At 50.4% G+C, this 11812-nt stretch overlaps 1 protein-coding gene across 1 annotated transcript; it reads left to right on the forward strand.

Moving 5' to 3' along the window:
* Positions 1–5437: 5437 nt before the first annotated feature.
* On the forward strand, positions 5438–11717 carry RRP7A (ribosomal RNA processing 7 homolog A). The gene is made up of 7 exons (XM_010983480.3): positions 5438–5549; positions 7019–7161; positions 8616–8741; positions 9423–9540; positions 9841–9938; positions 10326–10524; positions 11212–11717. Exons 1-7 carry the CDS (start codon positions 5477–5479, stop codon positions 11295–11297), a joined length of 843 nt encoding a protein of 280 aa, XP_010981782.1. The 5' UTR covers positions 5438–5476; the 3' UTR covers positions 11298–11717.
* The last annotated feature ends 95 nt before the right edge of the window (positions 11718–11812 follow it).

Raw genomic sequence — 11812 nt, forward strand, 5'->3', positions numbered from 1 at the left:
CATCAAAATTAAACATTTTTGTGCTTTAAAGGAAACCTTTAACAAATTGAAGAGACAACCCACAGGAGGTAGGAGAAAGTGTTTGAAAATCATACATCTGATGAGGGAATTGTATCCAGAAGAGAAGAACTCTTAAAATTCAACAATAAAAAGACAACCCCCCAAAATGGGCAAAGGATTTGAATAGACATTTCTCAAAAAGAAAAACACAGACACACACGGCCAATAAGCACGTGAAAGGATGCTCAACATCATTAGTCATTAGGGAAATGTAAGTCAAACCCCAATAAAACCCACTTCGCATCCACCAGAATGGATATAATCAAAGGTAGACAACAAGTAATGGCAAGGATGTGGAGAATTTGGAAACTTCATACATTGCTGGTGGGATTTTAAAATGGTGCAGCCACTTTGGAGAACAGTTTGGCAGTTCCTCAAAAAGTTAAACATAGAGTTACCATACGACCAAGAAATTCCACTCGTAGATTCATAACCAAGAGAAATTAAAACATGTCTGCACAAAACTTGTACACGAATATTTGTAGCAGCATTATTCATAATAGCCATAAGTAGGAACACTCAAATATCCATTGACAGATGAGTGGATAAACAAAAGATGGTATATACATAGAAGGAAATATTATTCAGCCTTAAAAAGGAAGGAAATTCTGATACATGCTACAACATGGATTAACGCTGAAAACATAGTAAGTGAAATAAATGAGACACAAAAGGACCTTTGTGGTACATAGTATAGTCAAACTCATAGAAAGAGAAACAACAGTGGTTACCAGGGGCTGGGGGAAGGGGGAAGCAGCTACCAAGTTTCAATTTGGGACGATGTAAAAGTTCTGAAGATGGGTAATGGGTGGTTGCACAACGATGTGAATGTGCTTAATGCCACTCAGTTGTACAGTTAAAATAGTTAAAATGCTAAGTTTTATGTTTATTTTAACCACAGTTTTTTAAAAAGGAAGCACTGTTACATGCTACAACATGATGAATCTTGAAAAAATTATGCTAAGCAAGGGAAGCCAGTCACAAAAGGCCACATATTATATGATTTCATATATATATGAAATGTCCAGAATAAACAAATCCATAAGACAGAAAGTTAGGCTGGTTACCAGGGGCTGAAGGCAGAAGGAGGAGACTGAGAGTGACTGGTAATGGATAAGGGGTTTCTTTTTAGGATTCAAAAAATGCTCTAGGATTACGTAGTGGCGATGGTGACAACCTTGTAAATATACTAACAACCACTGAATTGTATACTTTAAAACAGTGAATTATAAGTTATGTGAATTATATCTCAATAAATCAGTTATAAAAAACTTAACGACTTAAAACAACTAGGGTAATTTATTTTCTCAGTGTTCTGCCGTTTGGGCAGGGATTGGCAGAGATGGCTCATGTCCCCTCCACATGGTGCCAGCGTGGCTCACTCCTGCTGCTTCATGCCATCAGTTCAGCTGGGGCTACAACATCTTATGCCACTTAACTCACAGGACTGCCGTCTCACCTGGCAGCCTCTCTCCATGTGCACTCTCTCTCTCTCAGAAGTCTAAGTCAAGTTTCTTTAGGTGGCTGGATCCCAAGAGGATGGAAGCTATCAGCTTAAGTCCTGGGCTTGAAAACTTCAGTCTATGACTTCTGTCATACTCTGTTGGTCGAAGCAAGTCACAAAACTGGCCAGATTCAAGAGGGGACATAGACTCCACTTCTTGATGAAAAGAGTAGCATGTATGTATAGAGATAGGAGGAATCTCCCAAAGACCATTTGAAGCTGAAATAATAGGACCTTTACTTCCAGCAATAAACAGAACTAAGTAATACGGAAAACGCTCTTCTTACAAAATACCTGGAAACTCTTCATATAACAAATAACCTTTCATTGCTGTGCACCCGTGAAAGTAAAGATTATCTCCAGGTACAAAAATGAAGAATCTAGAGACTGGAATGTTAAGTTAGCAGTGAAGCTATAGCTACCCTAAAAGTATTTGTTGATACAAGGACTTAAATGCTGGATTTCAAAGGCTGAAAAGGGAAGAGGAGACAAAGCTATCAGCCCACACAAGAGCCACATACTAAATTCCCTAGTGGTGCCTCCTGGGATCATCTATCAAATAAGCTACTTGCACCTGGATCCTTGTCCCAAGGTCTGCTTCTAGGAAAGCCCACTCTAGAACAATTGGTACCAGGAGGAGGCCTAAGAAGTAGATCCTCAGAATTGGATTCCGGAATTGGAAGACTCATCAGCTAGATGGCAACAAAAACAGTTAGTGATGTTAACTGGGGTAGGTAGTATGGTGGATTAAAGATAGCACATTACTTGCCACTCTTCCCTTCAAGAGGTGGGGTCTGCATCCCTTCTGAATCTGAGTGGGCTCTGTTACTATTTTGATCGGACATGACTCAGCCAGCTTCCAGGCCCAGACTTTGAAAGAATTACACTTTCCCCATTTCCTACCCCTGGAGTACTCTCTGGAGGTCTTGAGCCACTACATATGAAGATTGACCACTGAGACTACACACTGGATAAGCCATGCGTAGGTGTTCTAGCTGACAGTCCCACATGAGCCCAACCTTCCAGCATTCCCTGCTAAGATGCCAGAGATGTGAATGAAGCTGACTTGGACCCTTCAGACCAGACCATGTGCAAACTAAGTACCACAGAGTAACCTCAGTTAATGCCATGTGGAGCAAAGGAATCATCCTGCCCAAATACCTAACCCGCCAAGTCATAAGAGATAATAAAAGAGCTATTGTTTTAAGCAGTTGAGTTCTGAGAAAATTTGTTATGCAGCAGCAGCTAGCTGGAACATGGTGGTAACACTTGGCATGCTGAGTCTCATCATTACTGAGACTAATCACTTCTGCCCTGGGATGGGGCACATTGGTGAAAGGGGTGCCTTGGCTTAGGCAACATCTCTAATATTTGAGATACATGGGGCAATGGTCATTTATAAGGAAAGTGAAGTTGATTGTTACTAAGTGGCAACGATGTGCTGAGGATGAAAATAATAGGCTCAGGACAGCCTTTTATCTACTCATGGCCCAGTTTGAAAATCAGGAGGCTTAAACAACAGTGTTTGAAGACTCGTCTACTGCAGCCAGAGGGCAGACTGCCGGGGAAGGCCCAGACCCTGCCCTCACCAGCAGGGTGGAGCTCTGTAGCAGGCCAAACAGATGACTCTCCTAGAGTCTGTGCTCCTGTCAAGGTCCCAGAAGGGAAGGATCGGGACACTGAGAACTAGCACAGAGCATCCGAGTAGATGGGCTTGAGAATCCCTAACCCCAGATTCCCATTAACCCCCTGGGCCAGCAGAAGTGAGCCAGTCCCTCTTGCTTGAGAATGGCAGCCTTTTACCTGGAGACCATGCAGAGTCCCTGCTGTGATGGTTAATTCTGTGTCAACTTGACTGGGATAAGGGAGCCCAGATAACTGGTAAAACATTATTTTTGGGTGTGTCTGGGAGGGTGTGTCCAGTGGAGATTAGCATTTGCATTGTAGACTGGCTAAGAAGATGTCCCTCACCAGTGTTGGTGGGCATCGTCTAATCTGTTGAGGGCCCAAATAGAACAAAAAGGCAGAGGAAGGATAAATTTGCTCCTTCTGCTTGAGCAGGGAAGTCCATCTTCTTCTGCTGTCAGACATCAGGACAGGGGCAAGGCCAACTGGCAGCCAGGGAGCCTGGGCCTGCAGGGCTCTGTGCTGATGGCTAGTAGACCATGGTATTCCCAGGGACTATGGCAACCATGATATTTTTAATCATCAAAAAAGATGGAAAACAGTAAACAGAAAGCTAGTGCCACCTGCTAATGGAAAAATCTCAACCCCTCACCCAGTTTCCAGGCCCAAGTCAGTCCTCAGACTCAGAGGTCACTGAAAGGGAGGCTGGGTCCTCTTACGAAGAATGCTGTAATGCTACAGCGAACGTTTGCAGTGGTAATTCCCCCAGGCATTCCCCAAAGGGACCCATGGCCATTTCCAAGAAGTAACTGTAAACCGGGAAAAGGGGAATACTAGAAGTTTCAAGGGCAGTTGAGTATGTGATCTGAGTGGGCCTTTGGTCACCAGATAGATGGAGTCCTTGGACTTATCTGTCTACATTCACTCCCTGGCTGATGACACCTTCTCTCATAGCTTTTAATGATGTGTGTACATCGCCAGTTCCCACATGTATTTCCCCCAGTCAGACCTCTCCTCTGATCATCAGTCTCCTACCTCTCTTCCCACCTGACATTCCCCGGGGATGTCTAAGGGCATCTCAGTGTGGTTTGCAGTCAAGTCCAGATCTGACCGCACCCCCTCCTGCTCCAAGTCCACCTCTCCTATCGTCTTCCCATCTCATTACATGAAAACACCATTCTTCTTAGTTGCTCAGACACCGAAACCTGGCAGTAGTCCTGGATTTCTCTTTTTTCTCACACTGCATATCCAACCTGTCAGCAAATCCGAATTGGAATTATGCAGAACATACCCAGAATCCGACTCCTTCTCATCACCTCTACTGCCACTTCCTTGGTGACCAAGCCATCATCTTTCTCTTAGGTTATTTTGATAGTGTTCTAAAGGCCCCCGTGGCTGCCCTAGCCCTCCCACGGTCTAACTGCAATACAGCAGCCAAAGTGACTGTTTACATATCACTCCTCTCTGCTCAAAATCCCACAGTGACCCCCATCACTCTCAGAGTAACAGTTCAAGTGCTTCCAGTGGTCTACCTGATCCTACCTGACCGGCCAAGCCCCCCGCCCCCTCCCTGATTGTTCCTCTGGCTCGCTGTGCTCTGGCCACCCTGCTCTCCCTGCTGTTTCTCTACCACACCAGGTAGAGCCCCAGCGCCTCTTGCCAGTTCCCTCTGCCCAGAATACTCTTCACTGAATGCCTTGCTCCCTTACTTCCTTCAGTATTTGTTCAAATGTCACTTCAATGAGGTCTTCACCTTATTTAAAATTACACCTCTCCTCACCACGCTCCCCATCCTCCTTCAGTTTCTCTTCAGGACTTTGCACTGACGCATATAGTTTGTATTTTGCTTCTTCATGTGTTTATTGTTTCTTTCCCTCGTTAGAATATAAACTCCGAGAAGGCTATATTTTATTTCACCCCTGTATCCCTATCTCTTAGGACAGTGCCAGGCACATTCACTGCTATTTGTGGAATGAAAATGAATGAATGAATGAATGAATGAATGAATAGAAAGTTGAGCTCGCCCCCGTGAACTGCTCAGGTCTACGCCATTTACTCCTACATTCATTCGCTGACTTTATTCCGAGCAAATAAAGTGGGGCCCTAGGAAGACGGGGCGGGAGGGAGTGGGGCGGGGCATGTGAGGGGAAAAAGAGGGCTCGGAGAGGCCAGCCTGGAACCGAGAGGGCGGCGCCCCAACGCGGCGCCATCGTCACGGAAACGCTCTGCCCGCACCTAGCGCCGAACTACAACTCCCGGCGGCCCCTGCGGCTTCCGGTCGGCAAGATGGTGGCGCGCAGGAGGAAGCGTGCGGCTGGGACCTCTGAGACGGAGATTCTGAGCCCGCCGGGCTACTCAGGTGAGGGGCTGTAGGACGCAGGGACGTGGGACGGCCAGGCTTCGTCGGAAGGAGGCTCGGGGTCCCCAGGAGCAGCCGCACGGTTGGGCTTGAGCCCCGGGTCCCTCAAGACACACACGGCGCCCTGTTCCTGTCTGGTTCCACTCGCCCGGGACGAGCCTAGTTTGGCCAACGCTTCCCTTGAGTGAACCCACCTATGTCCGTCTACACTCTCCCCCTAAGGTGTGCCCATCCACTTAGCACCTCTTGGCAATTCGTAGTCCAGCCTTCTTCAGCTCTCACCTGAGCTGTTGTGTGCCCTCCTCACTGGTTCTCCTGCTTCTGTTCCTATCCCTGCCTTCTATTCTCCACCCAGGTGCCAGAATGTTCTTTCTAAAGTCAAATTTAAATAAGATCTTGCCTCACACGTCCACCTATGTCCCCCTCAATACCCACTGAGCTCCCTCCAGTGGCCAAAGTTAGCACATAAACAAAATCCAAACTGACCTGCGGGGCCCCACATATTCTGGCTTCTGCTAATCTATAGTTCTGTCTTTCTGTTTCTCGGAGACAACAAGCTCTTTACACCCTCGGGATTTTTGTCTTCTTCCTTAGAGTTTGTCAGACAGCACTACCCTGTTACATGGCTTCATGTCATTCTCGTCTAAGCTTTAATGTTACTTCCTCAAAGAGGTGGTCCCGATGGCCTATCTAAAAGCCTCTGCCACCCATCACCCATCACCACTACTCTGTGTTTCCTTCCTAGCTGATACAACTTTGTTACCTGCTTACTTCTTGTTGTCTTCTCCCTTTACCATGTGGGCTTCCTGAGGGCAGGAGTTGCAACTATATCCTCACTGTGCCCTGAAGAAAGTGGTGAGAAAACCCGAGAATAGTCCTTAGCTTTGTTAGGGTTAAAATTGATGGGAATGCCACCGATTATCCAAGTAATCACACAAATGGAGACTTAGAGACCGTGAGAGAAGTTAAGAAGGGGGATCTAACCTGGCAAGTAAGGCTCTCCGGAGGGAGTGAAGTTAAAACTTGAAGAATGGGTGGAGGAACAAGGATTGATGTTTCAGGCTAAGGGAACAGTATGTGTGAGGCCCTGGCTTATTGGGGGAACAGAGAAGGCCAGCGGGGCCAGTGTGTGGCGTGGTGTGGGGAGAACGGTGTGAGAAGTTGCAGAGGGGGTCAGGGTCGCACGGGCCCCTGGCCATGGTAAAGGTTTGAGTGTTCACCCCAAAAGCAGCAGAGGTTGAACTTCTCTCCTTTCGTTCCTCACTTACATTCTCTCTCCCACCAGCTTGAGAGCCTCTCCTGGGCAGATTAGCTCTTCATTCACTCTCACAGCCTGCACAGCGCCCTGCACAGGCATTGCCCATGGGAAGGGCTCAGTGAAGGATGGATGGATGGACACACAGGACCAGAAAGGGACAGCCTGAACCTGACTTTCATGCCATCTCTCCCCACCCCGATTTTCCTTCCAGCCATTCCAGTCAAGTTCTCTGAAAAGCAGCAGTCTTCTCATTACCTCTACATAAGACAGCACAGAGTTCGAGAAGATACTAAGTCTTCCTGGCCTCAGAAGCGGACCCTTTTTGTCCTCAATGTGCCTCCATACTGCACAGAGGTAAGCTGGTGTCTGGGAGGGAAACTGAGGCTTGGGTGGGGGCTCCAGGCAGAGCTGGGCTCCAACGGGACCCCCCTACCAAATCCTTAGTAGTGAGATGGAAGCAGCTAACTGAAGGCCTGTGGTATCTAGAAGGCTGCCTCTCTTGTGACAGGAAATTGTTTGTGTTGAAGAATTTTTTAATTTGATTTATTTTTTTGTTAATGGAAGTTCTGGGGAATTGAACCCAGGACCTCGTGCATGCTAAGCACGAGCTTTACCACTGAGCTCTACCCCACTTCAACCCAGGAAATAGGCTTTTTAAAGATGTGTTTTAAAAAATGAAATTCTATGGAGCCCAGAGCTTTTTATATATTATCCATAATTGTTTGAATTACATGTTTTTCCCCTTGATTAGTAACCGTTAAAATACAGCTTAAGTGTCCTATTGCTTAAAGCAGTTGATGCGTAATTGTCTCTGTCTAGTGTAATTCCATACTAAGACGGAGACAGTTGGTCTCAGCCATTTTTTCTTGAGTATTGTGAGTTGTGCTAACGACTTGTGTGATGTGTGACAACATAATCATTGTCTTAAAAATTGATCCATGTTTATAGTAGAAGATAGGAAAAGTAGAAGAAAATAAAATTACCTCTGAATTTACTATCCAGGCATGTCTGTTAATTTTTTTTTCCACAAAACTGTTAAATTTAGTATTTCATTAATTTACAGAAGAGAAACTAAGGGCCTTATTTAGATGAATTTTTTTTTCAAGAAAAGAAATCATTTCTAAGAGAGTCCTCTAACATTAAAGAGAGAAAGAAACAGAGAAGAGGGTGTCATTTTTTAATCATTATTGAAGACTAGTGTATACAGAGAAGGGCCCGGGCCGAAGTGCAGAGCTCACGGCATTTCACAAACTGAACGAACCTGTGAATCAGCACCCAGATCAAGACGCAGAGCATCACCCGTGCCCTAGAAATCCCCTTGTGCCCCTGCACCTACCAAGGATAACCACCATCCTCATTCCAACAGGGTAGATTTTACTCTTTAAATGGCTGATTCAGGTAGTAAAACTTAGTTGGTTGTCTCATAAAATCAGAATACTCAGAAGAAAAGCAAAAATGTCCCCACCTATTCTTGCAATGATTTTTTTAAAAGCTTACAACCCACCCCTACTTTAGGGATCATTCACTCTGAGAAACTGATAGGGAAAGACAGATCTTTCAGCAAGATGGCCTTTCACAGGGAGAAATCCCTTTCAAGAACAAACCAAGCACACCTAGGCATATGCCTCCAGCCAGGTCCTCGGTCGTAAAGCCAAAAAGCTTCTTCCTGAATTCCATGTCACGTTCCGTCTCCTCCCTCCCGTGTGGCCTGGCCACTGGTCCCCTGGCAGCTCCAGAGGGCAGCTCCAGAGGGCCCTGTAGCCGCTCGGGCTGCACTGCTCACGCTGTGCCTCTTTCCGGCCATGCAGGAGTGCCTGTCCCGCCTCCTCTCCCCCTGCGGCCCTGTGCAGTCTGTGGAGTTACAGGAGAAGCCGGACCTTGCTGAGAGCCCAAAGGAGCCAAAGTCAAGGTTTTTTTACCCCAAGCCAGTTCCGGTAAGCCTCCAGTACTGGGGTCTGCTCGAATGAGGGTGTGGGGTGGGGCTAGGACAATGTCCCCTGTGTGTGAGGGGAAGGTGGCATCAGGGGTGGCAGTGGACTTTCGAGCACTCCCTGTGGTTAGACCAGTCCTGGCCGTGTGTGGTCTAGGAGGGCTGTCATGTAAAAGGCCTCCACTCCTTTCCCAGGTTTGTTAGCTTCCTGTCCGGCTCACTGTTGTCCTGGGTGAAAGCTCAGAGAGATCTCTGCCCTGAGGGGCCTCCCTGAGCTCCCCTTCTGCTTCCCACACTGAAGTCGATTCTTCTTTAGGCTCAGTGGCCCTGGTCTCATTTCCTTGTGTCCCTTGAGCCCACACCCCCTCCTGTTTAGTGGAGTTTAAACTAGTGTGCACCTCATCTGTCCATCTACTCCTGGCCCAGGGAGAGCAGGCTCTGCACTGAGTCCTTCCCACAACCTGAAGAAAGGCCCCAAGTGTCTCACCTCTCCCTGGTGAAGAAGTGGGATAACTGGGAGGGTGGCCGCCTCACCCCTGGACTCGGGCAACCTCCTGGTTGTCTTCACGTCCAGGAGCAGCCCAGCGTCTCCCCTGTCTGGTGACAAGTTGGGCTGGGGATAGGTGGGAGCCCTTGGGCCAGGCTAGGGGAGGCTCCGGGAACTGACGTCTCTCCTTCCCCCCAGGGGTTCCAGGTGGCCTATGTGGTGTTCCAGAAGCCAGGTGGGGTGTCAGCTGCCCTGGCACTGAAGGGCCCTTTGCTGGTCTCGACAGAGAGTCACCCTGTGAAGAGTGGCATTCACAGTCAGTACCGCGGGCGCCTCCCCGCTGGGTTGGGGAGGGGACCTTTGTGGGGCAGTGTCTGCCGCGTCTACTTGCCCTGAGAACTGCTTGTGGGAGGCCTGAGCGTGGTGCCCGGGGTGAGCAGAGGTGAGGGCCCAGCTTGCCACCACTAGGATCTTCCTCACCACCTGGGCCCTGGCCCACAAGTCTCACCCCTGCAGCCCGTGTGAGAAGAGCCTGGCTGGCCTGCCAGGTCCTGGGCTGGGGCCCTGACAGTCGGGCCTGAGGAATCCCCGTTTCCCTTGCTCCCTTCTCCCTCAGAGTGGATCAGAGACTACGCAGACTCGGTGCCGGACCCCGAGGCCCTGAGGGTGGAAGTGGACACGTTCATGGAGACGTACGACAAGAAGATAGCTGAGGTGGGGCCTTGGCACGGACGTCACCTGTGTGGCCATGGGACAGTGCTGCTATAGGTGTCCTGGTGGCTCCAAGGGGACCCTTCCAGGGGCAGCCTGTTCTGGTCATCATGTAGAGCCCGGATTCCCTCTTCCTCTGCTGAGTCCTGGACCTCCTGTCTGGGTGACACCTAGTCTCTAAATGGCCTGAAGGAACGGACGGTGGAGGGTGGAGGAGGAGGCAGCGTTGGCACATCACCCCTGCCCCACCTCGGCTGCTAACACCGCGCGGAGGGAGCAGCAGTGCTGGGTGTCCTGGGTGTGGAGGGGAGAGAGGGGCGGCTAGAGGGTTCCAGGGGCGGCAGGGAGGGCCCCAGGTGCCTGCCCATCCCAGGGTCCTGTTCCTTGCAGGAGGAAGCTAAGGCCAAGGAAGAGGAAGGGGTCCCCGATGAGGAGGGCTGGGTGAAGGTGACCCGCCGCGGCCGGCGGCCTGTGCTCCCGCGGACCGAGGCGGCCAGCCTGCGGGTGCTGGAGAAGGAGAGGCGGAAGCGGGCTCGCAAGGAACTGCTCAACTTCTACGCCTGGCAGCACCGCGAGACCAAGATGGAGCGTAAGGGCGCGCCCCAAGACCCTGCCCTGGGTGGCCAGGCCATGGATGAGGCCTGTGGCCGCTGCTGACGCATCACCCAGTCTCACTGCTCTCGTCTGCCTCACTGCTCCTCCCCACACCCTGCCCATCCCTCCTTTCGCGCCTTCACTCTGCTCGCCTCTCCTCTACATTCACCCGACACTGGGCCTCCATCAGCCTTCTCTCCCTCAGGCTCAAGACCCCACACACCTCCCTGACCTGGTCAGAGCCACCATCTGAATTCTGTGGCTCTCTGGGGTCGAGGCCCTTTGCTTCTTCCCAGCATCCTCTCTGGTCTGACAGCTGCAGTGGGAGGGGCTGGGAGAGGTGTCTCTGGGGGTCTCCCAGCCTCCTCACACCCTTCATCCTTCACCCTGGGGTGTGTGTTGGGAGCGGTGAGGGAGCAAGTGCCTTTTTGCTTTCTCTGTGCCTTTCCTTTGACCTAGTGCATTTTCTGTCTGAAAACTAAGGCAGGCCGGCCTCTCCACTTCAGCCTCCGTCCTTTGACGGGGCTGCAGTCCACACCCGTTTCCCACAGTGGAGGCAAGTGGGGAGGCCGTGCTGAGCTTCCCCAGCGGGGAGTGGGACTGCGGGGAGGGGCGGCGGGGGGCAGCTCCCACAGAGCCAGGTTGTCTGATTGGCCTGTTTCCTGTCCCCCTCCTGCCCCAGATCTAGCGCAGCTGCGCAAGAAGTTTGAGGAGGACAAGCAGAGGATTGAGCTGATGCGGGCCCAGCGCAAATTCCGACCCTACTGAGCCTTACTGGCCGAGGGCGCTGGGGAGAGGGCTGGTGAGCAGGTGGCAGCGTGCGGCCAGCGAGGACACGAGGATCTGAAACTCTCATCACAGAGGCTATGCCCGGGCCGATGGGCCACCGTGTCAAACAGCCCCAGAGATCTGAGCCTGGGCAGGGTTGGGTGAAAGGCAGTGTCCCCCCCTCGGTTCCTGTACTCGAGCAGTCCTGGGGCCCAGCACCGGCGCGGCCTGCCCAGCACAAGGACTTGGCCTCAGGAAGCCACTGGCCCAGGAAGTGGCTCCTTCCCTCCCCTGAGCTCTGTTCCCAGCCGGTCTCTGGACTTCCCTCTCAGGGCTAAGTGTCTGCTATATTCTCCCCTTTCCCCAGTGGAGAAGCCCCTGCAGGCAGTGAGAATACAAGGGCATTTTATTTTTCATTCAGTTGGGCAGCAAGTAAAGGCCACAAAAGCTGGGTGGGACTGTCCTAGCCCCCCCCCCCAACCCGCTCACAAAACAGATAACCCCCCAAATCCAGA

This window comes from Camelus dromedarius, chromosome 11 (assembly GCF_036321535.1).
Source record: "Camelus dromedarius isolate mCamDro1 chromosome 11, mCamDro1.pat, whole genome shotgun sequence".
NCBI lineage: Eukaryota > Metazoa > Chordata > Mammalia > Artiodactyla > Camelidae > Camelus > Camelus dromedarius.